The following is a 22,253-nucleotide window of genomic DNA, read 5'->3' as shown; positions in this document are numbered from 1 at the left end:
AGTGGTTTGACTTGTATTCCAACACAGTGTGAAATCTTAAGTTCTCAATTCAGAAATTTTCTGAAAACTCAGGGTTAGATCCATAAGTGTACTGATGTAATCTGTTTTTTATTATAAAAGTTAATACAAAATAGTTATGATTTGCCAGCTTGGTGGGGCTAATCAATGGGCCTGGTAGGTGGTATTTGGTTGTGGTTTATTCTTCATTAGTATGAGCTGAAAGTAACTTCTTTGACATCAGTAAGTTTATCCTCCCATACTCTGTGTATTGATTACCCTTAATTTGATTTCTAATAATAACCCAGTTCTACCAGTTGCATGGAGCAGCGTGTGTAGTTGTGTTAGGTGGGATTGTCTTACTTGTTAGCGTTTATGTACTTATAATTCAAAGCAAAATAATCCCATGGCTGTCCTTCTAGATGCTGGGAAAATGCTGGAGCTGATGCCTCTGCCTCCAGAATACCCAGCTCTCTGGCTTCTCACCTACTAAAGGATGTTTAGTCATCTAACTCACAGAAGGAATGCTTCTTTAGAAAATGTCAAGTGCAGTAAATAGCAGGGATGGTAGAAGCAAAAGAGTCTCATGTTGAATCCTTCTGCGTTACAGGAGTACAAACGCAAGCTTGCCAGAGTGTCCCAAGTACGGAAAGAACTCAGGTCCCGCATCCAGAACCTGCCAGATCTCTCTCGACTTCCCAATGTCACAGGCAGCCATGTACACCTGCCATTTGCAGGAGACATCTACAGCGATGACTGATTACAAGAACATCCTTCTATAACCTCTACTTTTCTGTGAAATGAGGGGTAGGTCAGACTGATTGGTACTCTTGTAGTATTATTTTTGTATATGGTTGGAGAGTGACAGTAAAAATACTCTAATAATTTATAAAAAATGGTTTAAAAAGTTGATTTGTTTACTATTTTATTGGCGAGTGAACATAAGGGTACATTTATAAAAGTGGCATCTGTGTCTATTACATTGAAGTATGGGTAATTATCTTATCTTTTGTACAGATTTTAGTTGGGTGCCCTGTAAAAAAAAAAAAAAAAGCTAAGATTTTTCTTATGTACCCTATATTTAATGTAAAACAACATATAACCAACACATACTTCCAGCTAGAGACATTTCAGTTGCTACTGAGGGAGTGAAATGTGGAAATCACAGGCTTATGTTTGCAAGAAGGTTGATGCAATTTAATGCAAGGTTAAAAGTGATCTTACAGTCCATTACATTTAAATTACCAACTCCCAAGCCAAATCAGGTGGGGTTTTTTTTGAAGTAAATGTTACTAACCAATTTTGTATTGGAAAACATAAATCATGTTACACTGAGCAGATCTTTAAATGACTCAAAATATTTCAACACTTTAGTTTCATTTAAAAGGCAGCATAAGAAACTATGCAGTCAACCAGTTTAATTGTTTCAAAATTGTGTCTTTCTTTTTACAGCTGCTTAGTTTCTAAATTGAGGGACCATTCATTTGTAGTCTAATCCCTTTCTGGAACATCCGTCACCATCTAAAAAGGTTAATCTGAGAAATGTGGAGCCATTTTACAGCTTTAATTAAATTGAAAGGTCATTCTCTAAACTGCCCCAACTGTTAAATGTCCATTATTAAAATTTGACGATGCTGTGTAGCATCCATCCATGCAGCAGCGTGATGATACAGCCGTGCTGTACATCCTGTTCCACTGAAAAACCCTGGAGGCCAGCAGGACATGCAGCCCCACACCTCCACCCGCTCCAGCAAACATTTCTAGATCTTGATTGTCTTTTCTCACAGAACAGGAGGAGACAGCTCAGGCCCGTGTGTAAGTTAAACTGGGGAAAATTATTGCCGAGTGTCTGTTTTTCAGGAAGTCCTTTGCGTGGCACAGTTGTGGTATTTGCCTACAGGTGGCTGAATTTGTGAAAAGTCCTTGTTACTATACTATGTACCGGCTTTTAAGTTCACTTAAAGATACAGACAGGCATCTAGCAGATTGCCAGAAAGTTTAGGCTTTTCAGTCCATCGGAATTAGGCACGTAATTGTTGAGAAGTGATTTACAAAATGCCTGCCTGTACCTTTGGCATTTAGATGACCTTAAAAACCTAAGCTGCAAGTGTTTTCAGTTGGATATATATCATCAGAGTATCTAATAGTAGCATTTTGTTCATGGGTTTGCATTTGCCAGGCATTGTTTTGCATCAGTTAAGTTCATAGTTTACAAGTTTAACACCCTTCTCACGTGAAAGCAATTTTAAAAAAAAGTAAAAATAAAACCAAAACCAATCTATTCTTCCTTTTCAAAAACCACAATGATTCAAAATAGTCCTTGAGTGAAATTGTTGAAGATGGTGATCTGTCACTTGCTATTGACTTCTGCAAGGTTAATTGCTAGAATACTTGCTGGATGTGAATGGAGAATGATCTTTAGATACACTTGGACATAAGCACCTCAGTCCAATTATCTTTTCTCATGGAAGTTGCCATGAATTAGACCTCAGATAAGCAGGAAAAACCCTTACAAGATGATAAAAATACAAGGTGTTGACATAGCATTCCATAGTATGCAATGTAGAATGTTAATTTCATCAAAAATTTGGCCTGACAGAGAGGAATCCTGAAAATAGTTCATGAGAGCTCACTAACTGTCCAAAGATTTGTAAGTTTTGAGTGGCAATTTTCCACTCCATAGGAAAAGAGCTAACTATAGTGGACCCAGAGGAATGTTTCTTTAAGTCTAATATGTAAAATTAAAAACCACTTACTGGCATCTTTTCAGCATAGATTCTTGATAAGAAAAGAAATGTTCAGGTACAGTTTTCATATTTTAAATATTTATGTTCTAGTATGTTAAATTAACCTCATAAATTTATATATGCATGTGTGTGCATTACAATGGCAGTTTATGTTCAGTCTTGCTCAAGAATAGCACCAAATTTCTGATAAATAACAAAAATCTTAATCTATTAAGAATTATAAAACAAATATTAAAACAAGAAGGATAAACAGTGAAGTCATGATTGAATCCCATCTATGGAAAACTTAATTTGTACCCAGAGGTGATTTTAAGTGCAGTGGTGTGGCTTGTATAGGATCTGAGTCTCGGATACTCAAAACCATAGGGAATTAAGCTTAAGCTGTCTTTTTCTACGTTAATTAAAAAAAATTATAATAATAAAGCCGAATGCTGAATTTCCTTCATCTCTCAAGAGTATTAAAAAGACACTTCACTAGATTTCTTTTTCGTATTCATAACTTTTAGTGAAAATTTTGCGTATCTACAGAAAATGTAGACCTGATAAAAGAATGAGGAAAAATCTCAACTTCTTGATGTATATAAGTTTTAATTTTGAGAGAGTGCTATTTTCTGGATATATTTTTCTTTATTGTGAAATTGTTTACTTCAAGGAATATTTCATAGGTTGGTTTTTGGAAATGATCTCCCAACATTTGCTAGGAAAGGAGGACTTGTGGAAGGTAAAGATCACTCTTAGAGCAAGTGTCATATATTAGTGGCTGAATGGTACATTGTTTTTTATTTATATGGGAAAGGCATCAGTTATCAACTAAATAGAAGATTTATATTGTGACTGTAATAATATAGCAGGAGATAACATGGTACAATACAAATGCAGCCCCTTAGTGTCAAAAATACCTCCAAATTCTCAGGTTCCAAAGCTTATCATAGGGACTTCTGACATCTCAGGAAGAAAGGAGGGTGGCTGGGGGAAGGGAGGATGCCTGGGAGCTAAAAGGGAGAACATGCCTGAGTGGAAATGAAAAGAAAAACAAATGTCAGCTTTTGTCATCACAGAAATAACAGTGTGGAACTCTGGGCAGCACAATGTTTTAGCTGTAGGTGGGATTATACAATAAAACTGCTTTGGGGTGTTGCGACCCTGGGAAAGGAAATGTGTCGGTGTACCCTGCTCCTCTGGTGTGACTCTACTCAAACCGGAATGCCCACCCTACAAAAGGCACAATTATAAAATATCTGAACATTTTTCATCTAATAATAAAAGCATAATAATTAGATTATTTGCTTCACTATATTGCACTTTTAATGAGCATTCTCTGAAAAAAGCAGCGATAATCCTGCAGCTCTTTGCCATATGAGAATGCTTACCATTGAGGTCACTGGGACTGCTTGTATATTCTAGTGTTTGCAGGCTCAAGCTGTGTTTTTGCAGAATGGTTTGAAAGGTATCAGGAATATTACCCCGCTTAGTGGTTTTAAAAATAAATGTGAAATCCTTAGTTACAAAAATTACCATTCTTAGAAATTGTGTTCCATTACTCCTTTTGAAAATTGAACTTCACCCTGCAGTGACATCAGTTTGGCCATTTCACTCCATTAATTTTTGTATTAATATATTAAAACACCTCAGTTAATCGCTAGCAACACAACCCAGACTATGTGCTTATTATGTATTTTATCTGAGTAGGCTTCTGAATGTTGAAATGAGAGCTTTCATTATGATATAATAATGTTCCTGTTTACCTCAGGTTTATAAAGACAATGTGTTAAGACTTCCACAGACTTAACACCGCTCTCACTAAGTCAGTGATAACTCAGTCCAGTACTTCAGTGATGACCTAAAATACATACATAGGATGCAGAAGCCCCCTGCACATTTGACCATGGGAGCCATGGAAATCAGACATAGGCTTGATTTGCCCTCTACAGAAGAGCTGGATTTCAACCTTTTGAAATGTAAGCAAATAGATTCATGGGTGCGGGGTTTTGTCAGTGGAAAAGTTAGTGAACTAGAAAACCAGCACATCTGAAATTTGACGGTTGCATTTATAAATATTTAGGGCCAGTTCTGCTCATTACTCATGCATATAATCACAGTGACTATTCCTGCAAGAAAACAAATTCAAATGTATTGTCTGAAGTGGAATTTTTTTTAACAAATGACCAATTTTGTCTCAGCTCCTATTTCAGTGTGTCATTTATCTTGATTAAGTAGTAAATCTCTTCCATCTTGTTAGTTAGAAATCTAATTCTGATTTCATCTTTACAATATTTAAACTATCCTACTAAGCATGATGTTTTTGTGGGAATTTACAAAAGTTCAATAGCACTCGTTACTTGTTTGCAACAAAAATAGACTCGTTTGTTAAAGCTAACAAGAAAAGTTTGAAATGTAAAGATGTTTCATTATTGTGCTTTTCTGACAGAATGTGTAATCCTTGTGTAATTTATGTCCTCAGAATAACACCTGTATGTATGCTTTCATATTTAATAGAATAAAATGTTGTAAAAACATCTTTGAAATGGTGTATTGCTTGCCTACTCAACCTCAGTGTGTGAAATGGCTTAAATATAACCTGCTCCCTCTCTCATAGTGATGCTGAGAAAATGGTCTATATTAATTCTGAATTTTATTACTCCCTATATTTGTATTTTGTGTGACAATTTTCAGTGAGGAAGCGGCGCATTGAAAAGTCTGACATCATATCTCCAGAACTGTACATTTCTTTAAAAGAAATACTGTTCATATATTTATTAGCTAGTTTGGCCAAAGTTTGTGTTTCTTCAGAGGTGGGGCCGCGTGTGAGGGAACCAGTTGTAATATGCCAGCTTGAGGTTCCCTATGCTCAAAAACGGGAAAATGGCTCAAACTGATGTGTCAAAACACACTTTAGCTGAGCTGGTTAGATTAAGAGACATACTTTGCAATGTTTTCAATATATGGTTACAATGCTATTACTACAAATGACACAGATAGATACCATTGCATAAGTAGAATTTGTGTGAGCTGAGAAAGAACTCTTACTTTGTAATACCTGTACCCAGGGGTGCATGCTTAACAGAAAACCTTCTTGGTCTTAGTTTACAAAGCCTGAGTGAAATTCTGGCCTCACTGAAATCAGGGAGACCATTTCCTCTGTATACAGAGTTTTTCTTCCAGCTCTCCAAACGCAAAACAGCAGCGCTGCACAGCAGAGGTTTGGTGAGCAGGCTCAGCAATAGCCTGTTGCAGCCAACAATTAATCTTAATCTTCGGCATTTCCTCAAGTACAGGAATGGAATATATTCTCAAGGGAAAAGTGCATCAGATGTGTATAGGTATGTATACATATATACACATATTATGTGTATGTATCTACCTATATATATCTTATATATAAATATGTATATATGTGCATATGTCTCCCTATATATGTTCTTCAATATATTAATTCTGTGAAAGGCCAGCAACAGACTGTATTAGCAGCTTAGGAAAAACACAAAAGCACCTCAGATGACAGAACACACCAACACTTTCTGCTCAGCATTTTAAAATACACTTGTAAAACAAAGAATGGCACATACTGAATGGCTTTTATTCCACGGTAAAGTCTAATAGCTCGCAGTAGTGATCACTTGTAACACCATGTCTGGACATTTCTGACCAGCTCTGGTAATTACAAAGAAAAAGATGTTGTTTGGAGCATGACAAGGCTCTGTCTACATTAACAAATAGCACATTGCACCTCGAGTGCTGAATACCTGAAGCTAAGTGCTTGGCAGCCACACCACGCTTTTTGGAGAAGTGTACTTCAGACCAGCTCTTTGCTGATCCTGCAAATGGATTGCTCCTTAGTTAGCCTTTGCAGCACCTTGGCTGTATCCCGGAGCACAGACTTTTGTCCATAAAGGAATGCTACACGTACTCTGAGACCAGTCGGTATTGCCTAACAGGGACACTCAGGAGATCTGCTTCAAAAGCATTCTGTTGATCTGATCTAGTACACTCATGTTGGTGCACCTTAAAACACAGCAGATGCCCATGCTGGTTGCACATAACCCTCATATGAAGCAGAGCAAAAGAGTACATAATATGTGTACTTTCAATATAAAAATTTATTGCAAAACTTGTTTTTCAAATACATTTTTATAATGCATATTTTCCATCAAGAAAGACTGAACTGGATCAGAACTACAGCAACAACAGATGAATTAATTCCAAGTTCTACAGTGGAAAAGGCATAACTCCAAGGTCTCTATTTTGATCAAAGAATGACAGTTAATTTGATCCTACACACAGGCAAGAAACAAATGGCAGCGAACCTTTCAAAATTATTGTGCAAGTGTACAGGATATATAAAAAGGTTACATGCCAATCTTTGAGACTGTAAGCAGAATTTTCAACAAACTATTCTCCCCTGCCCTGGATTGTTTTCAAGTCCGCCAATTTGCTTGCTGATCCTATTCTTAAGCAGTGTCCATTGAGTCTGCAGACACTCAAAGGAAATGATTTAAAAAAAAAAAAAAAAAAAGAAAATGCAGGCCTTTAAACTAGATAATGTAAATGTTTTTAACTGGTTCTCTTTTGAGAGAGCAAATCTGAAGCACTTTTTGCAGAACAGTCGCTGCAGACTATATACAGGGCAGGCTATAAACTCAGTCTTGATTGGTGACTTTCTACTGTCCTTTCTCACCTCTGTGCCAAGATCAAAATGCAAAATCTGACAGTGGAGAGCACTTTACCCTTGACAATTGTCTATTCACATCAAAACACTTCGGTGCAACGAGCTGATGACAGTCCAGTGCAAACCTAGTTTTCCAGATGGAAGTCCATGAAGGAAGCAACTCTGACGCCTGATAAAATGGGAAGATATTTAAGAAGGAGGTTCTCTCTTTAGTCATTTCTGAATGAGACAGAAGTGACCCATTTTGGTAGCACCAGAGCAACTGGAAAGGAAGCACCCCATATTCCTTATGACTGTGCCACTCTCATAGCAATAACGCATTTGTGTGCTGACAGCAGTGTAGTGTAGAGCTGTCAGTCAGTATCAGGAGCACCCCGCATTAGAGTGCAGTTTTACAGTATCCTGGAACCAGTTATTGTCTGCAGTCCAAATCACAGACTACATTCTTAAGAAAAGGAAGATGATGCATTATCTTAAAAATAGTGGGACAGTGAGGCAGAGGAAACTGCAACAAACGTTTTCACCACTCCCCAAGCCTCAAATTGCTTTCAGGTCTGCCAACGTCTCTGTTGGTCCTGCTGGACCCACTGATGGATCCAGTATTGTCAGCTTCCTCAAATGACAGATACTTTTAACTCTTAGGCCAATCAGAGGCTGCAAAACATGTTCATGATTCTCAAGGATACTGCACTGGCTACTTTCTCCTCTCCCTCTTGCAGACTGTCCTCTTAGAAGCAGAACTTGCTTCTAAAAAATACGGTCTATGCTTCCACAGGGTATATGCTGCTAGCCTGAGTTTAAAAAAACTTTGTTGATTTACTAAAACTGGAAGAATACTTATTGCTGTGATCTTTATTACCTTGAAATAATGAATAACTAAAGTAAAGTCAAGAAGGTTTTCAAATCTGCTTTCTGGCTTTTCTCTTTTTCTTCTAGGTTAAGCATCCGTTTTAGCTTAGAAAAGTGAAATTTGGAGTTTCGGGGAGTCTTGGAAGCAGAGCTGGTTGCTGCCTGTCCAGATAGATGTGTCCTGAAAAACAAAACACTCAAACGTCTTAAAGGTGACAAAATCAAAATTAACAAAGTAATTATGAAAGTGCACATATAAAATCTGAGTGAAACATTTTGAATATAAGTAGTGTATTTTCACGTGAAATTAGTAGTTAGGATGTAAGTTTTAAGCCAGACATTTCACATTAAGGACAAAAACGTAATTGTGCACTCTTTGCACACAGTCGCTTTCTGTTAGAATCTTTGATTTTTAAAGTTGGTAGCTTAAAACTGATCTCCTCAATCAGACCACTCAAGAAAAAATACTTAGTTACCAATTTAAGGTTCATTAAGTGACAGATCTGAAATCAGTACACGATGCCCTTCCCCAACAAGACATAACACTCTGCTCAGCAAAGCTGCCTCTTCAAACAGGAGAGAAACAGGTACCTGGGAAGTGATGAGGGACTATTCCCCTTAGATCCCAACCTACTGCAGCCGACAGGTGTCACTTTGTTTGCAGACTGAATTTTTAAATCTGGTGTCCTCAGGCTGGATTTAATACTTGGAGTACCAGAACTGTGTGTCTTGGTAGACAGAAAATCCCTGCTTTTACCATCATGTCTTGTTGTTTTGTTGCACAACTTGCAAGTAACCAGCTGTGGAGAGAAGAAAGGAAATATCAAGCATTCTTCAGTCTTCTCAGCTCTATGTTATAAAGCCACTGTAAGAATTATCCAAACTATTCTCCAAATACCATGACACAAGTTAAATATTTGTTTAAGGGAAACACAGAGATATTAAAAAGCAACATATGCTTTCCACCATTTACATTTCATTCAGGCTTCTTATGCCAAACACATCCTATGGGTTTATCTATAGATGACTCCAGTCCCCTAGCAACCAATTTCAGGAAACCCGTAACTCTGAATGCAATGTTGCACAGTGAAATATGAAAAACAACTCTGTCAAAACAGAAAGATGAAACGGCACCTGAACAAGATGTATGCTATCTTGAGTATACATAAGGAGTATTCGTATTTTGCTAAAAATTAGGACATACAAAGCAATCTAAATTCACTAGCATATTCTACCCCAAATGAAGTTATATTACATGCTTTCCAGAGAGTTTTGAGAGAAAATATTTAAATTACCAAACTTTCAAAAATAGTAATCTATAACTAATAACAGCAACTCTTAGTGAACAAAGAGTCTTTCTATTAGTGCAAAACTACTTACTACAAAACAGAGGAGGTTCTAAACAATGGGCACTTTCTCTTCTATCTGTTTACTTTTAGGCTGCAGGGAACTTCCAGCAGCACAGGATGTTGCAGAGGTACCTCAGAACAGATCATGTCAGACAGTCACAGAGACTGTCAGATATCCCCAATATCCCTGACTGCCAGGCCAACTACTCTGATTAAGAGACATGAGAGTAATACAGCCAGACAACTTTCTGAGGCACACAATTACGCTGATTGAAAAACAGTTACATGATGTCTCTGGTTAAGAAAACAAAAGGATGTCACAAAAATGTCTAAGCAGTTTTGAAAGCATCTATACTGAATTACTCTTTGTGTAAATTTACCTAAATTCAGATTGCTTAGAAAGAATTACATTTAGAAATGCTGAAATGAAATGTTTTCAGGTAAGTGTTTTGACTGTCTCTAGACATTATTTTGTCAGCCTAACAAACTGAAAAAGAGAAAGATCATTAACTTTTACAGCTCAGGTGTTGATGTATTTTTAGTTGTTCTAAATGAAATAATATGGGAAAAAAAAAAAAAAACAGCATCACATTTAGCACTCTACAGAATGTAAATGGAGCACTGCACAGCTAGTTTCCAGTCCCTGAATTGCATATACAGTTAACTCAAAAAATTTCAGAAGTCCTGAAATAGTTCTTATCTTATATACCTTTTTGTGGCAGAAGCATTCTCAAATCAAGTTCTAATTGCTAAGAAAGGTATCAGAGGCACAACCTGTCACATTTTTGCTTGGTTTCACTTTTATCCACACTCAAATTTTCATTTTTGTAAGTATCAGATATTAGATTATAGGTATCTGCATTGCTAATTTTGAAAGCTACCAGTTGTTGACAATATTTTAAATACTTAAGATGAGAAATATTTGAATCATAATCCACAGTACAAATGCAAACAAAACTGAGCAGAACACAAGTGCAGCAAACTGTAATTACATCCCAAGATTAGAATGTTACCCAAAGTTTAAACTGGACCTATTTAAAACTGAATTTTAAACTACTCATATGAATGTATAGTGTGTCCTACAAACCTCTCCAGCTACAGAATAAATGTAAGAACTGATCACAAATCAGTAGGACACTGTTCATCAGTTGTCTAAAGAGACAGTACTTACTGTACACTAAAAGTTTGTGATCCCACAAAAGAAAAAAAAGCAAAGATTCCAGCTTTAGAGAGTAATAGCAAAGGTGCCTTTCTGAAGTCCCTTATTTTATTTTCCTAGACAGTTGAGAACCTCTGTGATATTTCTTCAGTTTAATTTTGTGTTACTGACTCTTTAATAATAGTTCGCTTCACAAATTTTACTCTCAAAACCAGCAAACTCTCATGTGAGAAAAGGCCAACTGTGCTGGCAACTGCTGGGCAAAATAGGGTGCCATTTCATTTATTAAAACATCCATTCACATAGCTTGTTTTAATAGCAGTGTATGGCTTGGCAACCCTAGATTAAATGCATATTATGATTCTCCAAATAATAGTAATTACTATAAAAATAGTGACTAAATCTTATATTCTTGAATAATTTTAAGAAAAATAACTGAAGCCCCAAAAGCAACATCAACTTGTTTAAATTACCTATATGGTTTAGTTGTGAAAGGCTTCTTATAAAGGGTAATATTCAGACAAATGTAAAAAACTCAGTTTGTACAGAAGTTAACAATAATCTGATGTAGTCATGATGGTCTGCTGAGATAAATGAAGCTTATAAGCTAAAATAATATTTTTAGACAACTGATAAAAGTGAAAAAAACTGACGATGTATCAGTCCCTCAAGCCCTTCACAGCTCAAACAAAAGTAGTAAGTGGAAAGCTAAACATACTGGCAAAACCAGCCTTACTTCAGTCAATGGCATGTTTTTCTTCTGAAGTACCTTTTTGGGTATTCTTAGCAATGGATTTCTAAGGATTCTAATGGATTTCAGGATCTACATGGCAGTATTAAGGCTCTGCATCTAGCAGAGTTGCCTACTCCTAGGTTCTACCACATTCATAGGAAAAAAGGCAAAAATCTTCCACTCCCGCCATTTTTGCAAAGCTATACAAATGATACAGTAGCTGGCAGTTGAAATGCCAGAGCTTCCTGGCAGAAAGATATTACTTAATTTTAAGCAAGATCTTAGACATCTGCAGAATCCGCCCCGACTGCTGCTGAAGACACCACAGGGAGGGCAGAGCTGTTTATGTAGCTTCTCTGACATATGGGGCTGGGTTTTATTGGAGAAAGGAGGTTACAGTTCTTGTCATTGTGCTCATGATCTTGCCATTGTGGATAGATTTTTAAAATTTTGATTGTGAATGCAAGTTAATCCAAAAGAAAGGAGAAGTTTTATGCTCATGAAAATAAAGGAATGTGTTAGGTGTGAGCTCCACTTCTAAGAGAAAGACTTCCATATCTTCTTTTTTATGCCACTGAAAGGTTTCAGGGAAATATCAGGTATTTGGCAGTTCCAAGTAAATATCCTTACCAGAACACTTCTTGACTCCCTGAATTTTTTCAAAAGCTTTGTCTGTTTCATATTAAGTTTATGGTTCTTCGCCTCTCGTTTAAGAACTTTCTCTATCTGTGGAGTCACTTTCATCTTTGGTTTGAGACGCACCCGGTAGCTATCAGGAACCAGGAACTGGAAGCAGTAAGGACATATCCTTTCTAATCCATGTTCATTATCTACAGATTAATAAAGGTAAAAAAGTAAAACTTAAATGAAATAATTATGTTTTATAGGTAAATATTAAAATGGCATATTTCTATTTTAATATTATCTAGGTAGATGATTTTATGTTTCAGACACAACTAGAACACAAGAGGAAGCTGAACACCAGCTGAGCACAATTCATGGTAAGTTTACGCATAGTTGCAAATTTTGCCAGAAAAACACAATTCCTTCCCAAAAATCTTTTAACGATGTTAGCTCACAAGTCTGGAAGAGCTCTGTTCAGGCCAGATTAGTGACACTAAAGGCTTGTAAAGCTCTTTGCCCATTTTAAGCACAAGATGACAGCACCTCAGCATGGGATAAAGAAATGTTCGGAGATAAACTTTAGACCTAATAACAAGCACCGTGCTCCTGTATCTGCCTTATTACTTCCTACTGCCAGAGCCAGACTCCAGCATCTCTCACTAAACCCCTGAGGAAACACCTGGACCCTGCTGTCCAGCAAGTCTGTCATTTCTGCCAGCAGCCCCGCAGCACGCCCGGGCACAGCTTTTGTGGGGGCAGCGTAGGGAGAAGGGGAATATGGAGAGCAAGGGAAAGCCTGGTCCCCATCATCAGGGCCACGCTTCTGCCCCTCATCTGCCCACGCAAACCCTGTGCGCTGCTCCCCCACTGCAGAAGCCCCTGCTGGGCTGCGCCGGGCTCAGGCGGCCCCGGCTCCCCCGGTGGCACGGCGGGGACAGCGGGAGCCGCCTCCTCCTCCGCAGCCTCCCCCTACCACCCGGGCAGGGGCAGCGGCCCCGGCCTCACCGCTCGGGCCCCAAAACTCACCTCGGCGGTTGCGGAGCGTCCACCTGCGCGGGACAAAAGCACAACGTCACGTCACGGCATCGGCCACACGGCGGCGCGCCGCGGCAGGCGCGAGGACACGGGGCGGGGCTGCGCTTCCCACGCGCGTCAGCAGCCAGCCAGCCAGCTCGCTCCCTCCCTCCTTCTTCCCTCTTTCCTTCCTCCCCCCCCCCCCCCCCTCCTTCCCTCCCTCCCTCCCTCCCTCCCTCCCTCCACCCCCTCTGGCCGGCCTCCCGCCACCCGCGCCCCTCCCCGGGGCGCTTACAGCAAGAACCGCGCCTGGCCGGGGCAGGTGCCCACCAGCCCCTCTGCTGCCGCCTCCAAGAACCTCCGCTGCCGCCCCATGGCGCTGAACGCCCGCCCCGCCGGAAGCCGCCGCCAGCCAGGTCCGGCGGCCGGGAGCAGGGAGGGGACGGGGGACATGTGCAGCATTTCGCTGAGTCCCGACGCGCACTACCGGCTGCAGCGCTATAGTTCCGGGCTGGGGCGGGCCCGCAGCGCTCCCTTCGGCTCTGCGCACCCCGGGCTGATGGTGGAGGCGAGGAGGCAAGGAGGCACTGCCGTTGCGGCGGGGCGAGCGGGGAGGCAGGCGGCGGAGCAGCCCTTGCTTCGCCCCCGGCCGCGGGGTGCGCTGCGCGGGACAAGGTCTCGTGCCCGGGACGCCACTGGGGATCGCGCCGCCGACGGCCGTTGGGGCGGCACTAACGGCCGCGCAGAGCCGTTGGCAGCGGCGCGCGGGTGGCGGGACCGCGCCGGTTTGGCGAGCGTGGGCTGAGGGGACGGGGACGCCGTGGGGGTGGGCGGCCGCCCCCCTCCCGTCGCCGTGCGGTGTGTTAAGGAGCGGCCGAGAGCGAGATCCCGTATTTGGACACCGCTTGTGACTTCCGCGGTGTGAAAAGGGGTTGGTTTTTTTTGTTTGTTTTTTTGTGGGGGTAAGAAAACTTTTACCTCAGGGAAAGGAAAAATAAAATGCTCTCTGTCAAGAGTTGTCACGTGGAAAATTTCAACCAGCAGCTCCAGAAGGCCTCTTGATGTTCAAAAGTGCAGAACATGAGCCATCTCCCACTCTGTTTAGATGGCTTTTTATGATTTTTGGCAACTACATGCTTTGCTTTATCACTCTGCAAATGTGTTCCTATTAAAAAGAAAAAAACCCTCAGCTTTTCAATGCTTGATATATGTTTTATTAATTCCCTTGGCCCCATTCATTTGCTAGACGCTCTTCTTCTTTGATCTATTGGTAATGTTCATTTAGAAGAGGTATTCAGCTGAGCAGGCTTCAATATTCTATCAAGGAATTTGAATAAATATAATTATTTCTTATTTTCTAACATGGAGTAGCCCAGGGCTTTAGAAGTAGAAAAGCATGGGAAGAACTGAATTTCCATGCTTCCTTTAATAGGAGAGCTTTACAGTGCAGTCAATAAATCCAGGCTTATTAATGAAACGCTCATAATAGCTACAATTAGAACCTCTGCTGACTTTATTTTTTAATTAAAAAAGCATTTTTCAATGGACCTTTCAATATCACATTTTTTGTTGCCAGGTTGCTGGCTTTGTTGATGATGGTTTTTGTGTGAACTGAACCTTCCTTGAGTGGAAGAGCAGGGATGTCACATTTAAAACACAACCAGTGTTCATCTGTCAACAGACTTTTGGCAAATGAAATTTCCTATTTATTAATAGCAGTGGAAAAGAACGAATGTAATATTTGAACACAAGTAAGCAAAAATAATTTGAACACTTTCTTGGGAGGTGGGGCTGTTTTTATGATTTTTAACCATGCGAGTCTGTTTGCTTCCTACAAGACTCAGTTGCAGAGGAGGAATGGTGAGGGGAGATAGTGCCATGTTCTCTGCCAGCTTCTGCCTAGCAAAAGGGAAATGTACTGGGAATTTTTTCTGTTGTCTGGGTGCTGGGACCTGACGCCTCCCTGTCCCTGGAGTGATGCAAGTGGGCCAGAGCACATCAGGATATCTTTTTTTTTTTTTTTGGTGATAACAAGTGTCTGAGTGACTTGGTTAACAAGCACTGTACTGTACTAATGAAGCAGTGGCTAAAACAAAAAGATGCATTTTTATTTCGTTCTCTTTCTCCCACCCTACTCTTATATTTTTCTTATCCCTGTTTTTTTTTTTTTTTCCCATTGGTCTTTTCCGGTCTGTCTGAAATGATTACATATATATATATATGCATGTATATAATTTTTTTTTCTGCTCCTAAAACTAGGATGGGCCATTCCCTTTTTTTTTTTTATGTTAGTTCGCTAATTTCTCTTTGCATTATAGATCATCATTGTCTGAAAAGCAGCGCAAACAGCACCTCCTGGTGCCATTCACATACAGTATATCATATGTCGTGTCCCACTACGTATCTCTGTATTACTCACATTAGGTGTGGTGCTGAATGTACTAAACAAATAAAACTCTAGAAATGAAGGAAAAATGACCAAGAAACCATGGCCTCCATGGCTTTCAAATAGCCCCTTTCTGCAGGACTACCATCAAAAGCCAGTATTTCCATGCATCCAGTGCTGACAGAACAAGACCCTTAAAATCAGATAACCCTCAGCTCCCGCATGCAGTATTTATGGCATCACTGCCGTGTATGCATTTCAAGGCAGAATGGATTTGTCTCTACTTTTTCCTGGCTTTTGTTCACAAAAAAAACACCCCACATTAGCAGACCCATGTTACTGACTGCTTCCTGCTTTTGTTGTTTAGTGTTTTTTAGCTACCACGACTCACTAACAAGCTGTAAATCTTGCCTGGTGTTTTGTAGCAAAGGAAAAAATAGAATGATTAGTGTTGACTTTGGTCATCGTGTATCATTATTGATTTGAGGGAGGTCGGTAGAGGAAAGCAGACTCTGTATCTGTTGCTTGCCGATTCCCCGGGAAGGCGATGGTAGCTAGCAGTCAGTAGAGGGCAATAGAGAAATACAGTTTGTGATACCTAAAGGATTTGAAGCACTGATTATGTGTTTACGGAAAAGAAAAAGAAGAAAAGAAGAGCCGGGAGGATAGGTTGTTCAGTTTACTACTCGAGACCTGACTGTGACAGACCACCAATAAAACAAAATTTTAAAAGAGAGCAAAGACGACCTTCTGCAGCATCTGCGAGTCTCTCCTTTTTTCCTCAGAGTTACCGAGGGTAACTTAGCCAGAACTTATTGATGACTGCATGTTCAGTGGACTCGGGAATGGACTGGGAGATGCGGAAAAGCACTCTTTAGAAGGAACAGAAGAGGAGGCATTTCAAAGAATCTGCAGGTGACTGAGGTGAGCAAACTCACAGCTTCTCTTTCAGGTGAGATAATAGGTATTCAGTCAGCTGTATAAAAGTCATGAGCAAACTGAGTGATTGAAATTAGATGAGAATTTTGCTTTTTCAGGCATGCTGGTGCACGACTAATTTTATGTTGGAAAAGAAAAAGATAGTCATGCTACAAGGATAAGCATTTCTAAGCATACATTATTTTGGAGACATGCTAAAACTGGTGACTTGTTTTATGTGTAATCTTTTATATTAGAAGTGTTTGAAACATGATCATAATTTTACAAGGTTTATATGCTATAGTTCCTAGACTCTAGTTTACAGATAAATAGATGGAGAAAATGTCACCATTATTTTTCCTTTTAGAGAGAATTTTTGCTAAGCATTTGGACAAATGGGGCTTGGAGGTTTGGAGAAATTTATTAAGAGATTTTGCATGTATGGTGGAGATGCCGTCAGATTCTTCAGTCTTTATTATCAGATAGATATTGAGAAATAATACTAAAGACTATGGCAATAACAAAAATAGTTAAGCCACAGAAATCAGGGGTCTGACAGACAGTTGGGAAAGCAGAAAAAAACCCAAGAGACTAAGTTAGGAAAGAAGCATATGAAACACTTTTCTGTTGCCAACATCTCGGCTGGTGTCACCATAACACTTGGAAAATATCCTCAGGATGCTGGGAACCATTAAAGCAGTACAGATTATCAGAGGATAAACTTCCACTTCAGCTGCCACTGATACCAGAAGTGACCAATAAGAAACACTTGGGAAATGCAAGATGAAGAATTGAAGCATTGACATTCTAGGGATATCACAGAGCAAGTGCAAGGGTATCTAGAGGTCAGTCAGACAGTACCTATCCAAAACAAGGCAGGCTGATAAATAAAAATAATAAATCATATTCCAGAAAATACCATCAGCTTTGAAAAGCTAATTAAAGGAAAAGTTATCTAGCGTTCCTCCTGAGCCTGGTTTTATTTTGTAAGTAGTATGATAGGGAAGGCTACAGCACAGTGATTTATCTGTGCTTTGAGTGCCAAAATATGTAAAAGATTAATATGATAAGTGTTTGTTTATACATTGTTTAGAACACAACTTCCTTGAAGTAGGTACATGAGAGAAGTGAAAGATAACACACATAAAGTATGTCACAATTTTCCATGGGGTTGGCAACACCCAACTGACAGAGGAGAGACTCAATGAATGTCAGAATCCCTTTGATCTTGAAGGCTACAAGTTCCAGTTCCAGTCTCCAATTTTTCTTCCTTTTATTTCATTTCCAGTGCTCTGTATTTTCTGGCATACCTGCAAATCCCTTATTTCAGAAGATAATAGAAATTAAAGATGGTATTGAACAAAAACCTCGGAGAGAAACATACCTGCAGTTGAAGGAAATCCTTACTTGTGTACCAACTCTTCTTTAAAGCGGTCTCTGGTAGAAATGATTAGTTCCTCATCTAAAATGTGAAGCTCTAGGGCAATAAACATTCTCTTATAGCTGATACCTATTTTCAGTGAAATTAGCATGATTGCCTGTTGGTGTTTGCCGAAGTGTTTTCTCACGGGTCATATCTCTATGGATATAATGAAAGGGATTTATGTAGCGGGGAGCCATACAGGTCAGCAGCTGGGGCTGAGAAATGGGAGTTACTGTTTGTTGAAGTCCAGGCTTTGCCTTGCCTCTGTGTGACTTTGTGATACCTTGGGCTTTTTTATGGTCAGTTTATGAAGTGGCCAGCCTGGCATCTTGCCCACGCTAAGGGCTAGGCTTTGAATAGCAGGCTGCAGATGTACAGGAAGGCCCCCTTTGCATAGAAGTTATGGGAAAGGGCACTGTCTGGTTGCAGTGTCCCTCAGTACACAGACAAATATACTCCTATGCCTGTTCTGGATATGAGTCCTTGTCACCTTGAGTCCTAAGAAACTATTCCTTCATTTTACCTCACAAAACGGTTGGCTAAAAATGTTGAAATCTCAAGTTGAAGTTCCACTTGTGCAAGACACTGCTAGTTAATGTGCTAATTGTCATGTAAACCTCTTTGCTTAATGAGATGTGAAATAGCCACTACTGTTAGGAATATCATTGTGCAAAGAGTTTGTCCCAAGTGCTCGGGGTCATTTATTGCTGTGCTGCAGCACAACCCAGGACTGCTATTTGAGCCTCTTGCCAAAATAGGAACATTTTACTTTCTGATGAGTCATCTGGGTTTCACTCATATCTCGCAAGTTTCCCCCACCCTGTTCTTCTTTGCTGTAAAGTCCAGCCCCCGCCCTAGAGGCCTTGCTTTCCCAGCCCAAAGATGGGGTGGAACCCTCTTCAGCAGCCTTAGGCTCTGTTCCTTAATTAACTCGGAGGGGACTGCTAATGAATAATATGGAGCATTTTCTCTGTCGCTGGAGCTGAACGTGCAGCATTCCTAGCCTTTTCCCACCTGGAGTGTGGCAGAGCAGTGCTGGCGGCTGAGTTGGAGTTTGCCACATGCTGTGCTAAACTTTACCTGCATCAAGACAGAAAGGGAACTAGGTCAACCAAAGGAGGCAGATGTAGGTATTTTCCATATTGGTCATATTTACTTATGAGCAAGACAGAAGAGCTATATGTTTCAGAAGAACATTTCTTGCCTTTTTTTTTTCTCCTGGTACAGAGGGGGGATGGGCAAGTCGTCATTTTTCTTTTTGCTGTATTTTCTTTTCCTTTTAATTCTGAACAACCTGTTGTTCTAAGGTGGCACTGGTTTGAGCATGAGGTTGTACTAGATGACCTCTAGGGATTTGCAAACTCCCCCTGTAATTTTCAACACTCATGCTGTTATTTTATATTCTTCCTGTCTCCAAATTAGCTGTGAGAGGAAAAGAAAAATATACTATATTAAGATTATTTTTTTCATCCCCCCAGTTATTATTTAAATTCACTTGAACCAGAGAGACTAAAAAACAGGTGCTTCCGATAAATAACTGTGTAATTGTTCTTTGCATTTGTTGGCTTCTGAGTTTTGTCATAACTGCTTCAGCCATCATGTTTAGGCTGCTTAACAGAATTGCTATTACAGAAAAATTCAGTCAGCTGAGGGCTAAACCATTTTAGGGCTGTATTCCCTGCTGCAATCAAAAAGTGGCTTCTCACGCCTCTGTTTATAGTATCCAAAGTTGGTCTAATGTCTGAGAAGCTTCCATCATTGTTGATTCTTCCAGTTTTATGCTTGGTGAGTCTGGTGGCAAAAAGGGGTGGAATATTTACTGCAAAAGTGTGTGAAATAATATGCATTTGAAAGATTCATATCAGTTTTTCAGTAATCAATTTTGGCTAAATTCATTAAAAATTAAACTGTTTGCCCAGCTGACATCTTTAATTCATCACTCTTGCTGAGACTGGGATCTTCAAAGCCATACAAGTGCTAAACAAACACATATTCCATAAGCTTCGATTATAAAGACTGATAAAGTCCATGGGAGATCTAAATGTTTAGAGATGACAGTGATGGATATAATTTAGACACAAGAGAGGTAACAGACTGAGGCTTGGTGTGAATGTTAAACCAGAATTTCACAGCTGAATATGGGTGGGTGGTCTGGTGCTCCTTATCTGTTTCAAACCTCCTGCTGAGGCACAGTGTTAGCACAGCATATTTTATCTACATTGGGAAGAGAGCACCTGAGTCTTCACTGCTACTAATGTGGCTTGCCCCCAAAACTAATTCCTCTTTTAAAGGAAAAACTGGAATGGAGAGGATGTAACTACTTTGTAAATCAGAAGCAGCTACAGTAAAGAGGAAAAAGCTCCTCGTGACAGTAATTTAATTAGACTGCAGTGTTACTGTCCGGACTAGTGATGCAAAACAGGAAACTTCTTCAGTGAGGTTTTTATACTATAGCTGCATCATTTCCCAGTACAGAAAGGAGCTAGGCTGCCTAAAGTTGGTCTGCATGCAAAGCCCTCTGTTTTCCTGTGCTCCTCAGAGATTTTATACAGAAAACAAAACAGCAAGGGGTAGATGATTCAATGGAATATTTTCTTCTAAAACCCCAGAGGTCTCTGCTTAAGCAACCCAAGTCAGAAAAAGCTGGAGGTAGTTATATGCACGTATGTTAAACAAACATCATCAGAGTTGTCGTTGACTTGCTACTTAGTTGAAGTGTGGGGAGGGGCTGATGCAGTCTCCAGACTTTTCCCAGAAGGCTCACAGCCATATGTTTTTATGTATTGTTTTCATTATTATTAGATAATGCTAACAGTGGTGTTCATGTATGGTCTGCACCAGTCTCTTGAAAGGTGGTTTTGGCCCTCAATGTGGAAAAGGCTTGTTTTCCCTCTTTAGAAAAGTAATTTTAAAGTGACCAGGCTGATGGCATGGCAGGCATAACAAATTTTGTCAGTTCATAATTCATCTTTGTTTGTGCAAATGAAAATTATTTATTTCCTTAAGTGAAGTTTTACTGATGAAAATATGTGTTTTAGATTTCTTTATTAATCACACCCTTCCTTCTAAGCCAGTCTGGGATCTCTGCATCCCTTAGCACTGTTTAGAAAAAGAGATCTGGTTATCACGAGAGCATGGGTGAAAGACAGGACAGTGGAAAGCCTGAAGGAATAAAGGTCCAGATAGAGATGTACTGGCAGGTCTGTGAAGAGCTTGTCACAGTGCCTGTTGGCTCTCTGCTTCTGTTTCGTTTGCTCTGCTGGTTAATCATTTGCTTGAGTGCTCAGGTACCATAGTGGTGGGCACACTACCAGTGCCACAGACCCAGCATGCTGCATATTCATTAAAATATAATTTTTGAAAGGAAACCCAAAATAAATACAGCTTTTGAAAATCCTCAGCATAGCTAACATTGCCATGTACTTTCTTCTCTAATAATATGAATTAACACATTAGGTTTTTCATTCTGCTGTTGATATCCACAGCTTTCTCATGAAAACATAAGTGGTTTGAAAGGCTTCAAACTTCTTCCATATGTTGAGTATAGCATATTTGTGCATTGGCCTTTCTGTGCAGCTATTGGGATGTTTGTTCCATTGTCATCAATATTAAAATGGGGGATAGGGCCTTGGAGTAAGACCCAAATACCTCTTTGTTCTTTTAATCCCCATCAGTTTGCTAGTGTGACCTTTGTGAAACTAGGGGTAAATCCTAGGAGAATCCTGGCCGGCAACTAACTGATGGAATGCCAATTGGCAAGCTATACTTCCTTCTCCAAATATGAAGCTTTCTGCCTGAATAGCTCCTATGCAGCATCTCTTCTGCAGTGTCACGTTTTGAGGTCTGATCCTCATACAGACCTCTGTTGCTGTTGTTACTTTTTATAGTGCAGTGCTATTTATATCTCTGTTTGAATATTTATGGTGGCCACCACTGGAAAGTTAGCACTGTGCAAGAATTTCCCACAGAGGGCTTTACTGTGCCAGCATCCCTCCAAGATAACTGCACAGAATGTAGAAAAATATGTTACCTCTTATCATGAGTACCTTATGAGTTTGCTCCTGGTTTTGGTATCTTGAATTGCTTCATGATGCTGCTATCTGAACACTGGTGCCTGGAGAAGATTGAACTGGCGGTCTATGAACCCTCAGCACATCATGTTCCCAGGAGGCAAACTAAACCACAGAGGAGAGCATCAGGTAGAACAAGATGTAAGGTATGCATCCACTGGAACTGGATAATTGTTCCTCAAACTCCACTGATCATAAAAGTTTGCTTTAACTTTCTTCCTGCCCTCAGGATATGGAAACGACATCCATTCTCCTATACATTTCACTCACATTATAAAAAAGTACCAAATATTTTTTTCAGGCCTGTCTGACCATCTG

The 22,253-nt window shown here is 39.9% G+C and overlaps 2 protein-coding genes and 1 long non-coding RNA gene across 3 annotated transcripts in view; 2 read left to right on the top strand and 1 right to left on the bottom strand.

The window, feature by feature from the left end:
• Positions 1–5,260, top strand: part of RPRD1A (regulation of nuclear pre-mRNA domain containing 1A) — a 48,452-nt gene extending 43,192 nt beyond the window's left edge. The window contains exon 7 of the mRNA XM_065830123.2: positions 608–5,260. Within this exon, the coding sequence (XP_065686195.1) occupies positions 608–757 (150 nt within the window). The 3' untranslated portion in view covers positions 758–5,260. The remainder of the gene's footprint in view (positions 1–607) is intronic.
• A 1,561-nt stretch (positions 5,261–6,821) lies between these two features.
• On the bottom strand, positions 6,822–13,615 carry C2H18orf21 (chromosome 2 C18orf21 homolog). The gene is made up of 5 exons (XM_065832963.2): positions 13,434–13,615; positions 13,151–13,173; positions 12,131–12,330; positions 8,851–9,059; positions 6,822–8,440 (listed from the first exon to the last, which is right to left on the bottom strand). Exons 1-5 carry the CDS (start codon positions 13,598–13,600, stop codon positions 8,287–8,289), a joined length of 753 nt encoding a protein of 250 aa, XP_065689035.1. The 5' UTR covers positions 13,601–13,615; the 3' UTR covers positions 6,822–8,286.
• LOC139827190 (uncharacterized) lies at positions 13,393–18,023 on the top strand. The gene is made up of 3 exons (XR_011737496.1): positions 13,393–13,554; positions 16,310–16,448; positions 17,731–18,023. It is a non-coding gene; the product is annotated as an uncharacterized lncRNA (long non-coding RNA).
• Positions 18,024–22,253: the final 4,230 nt, after the last annotated feature.

The sequence above is a fragment of the Patagioenas fasciata genome, chromosome 2, assembly GCF_037038585.1.
Source record: "Patagioenas fasciata isolate bPatFas1 chromosome 2, bPatFas1.hap1, whole genome shotgun sequence".
Taxonomy (NCBI): domain Eukaryota; kingdom Metazoa; phylum Chordata; class Aves; order Columbiformes; family Columbidae; genus Patagioenas; species Patagioenas fasciata.
This window is presented reverse-complemented; position numbering and strand designations above follow the sequence as displayed.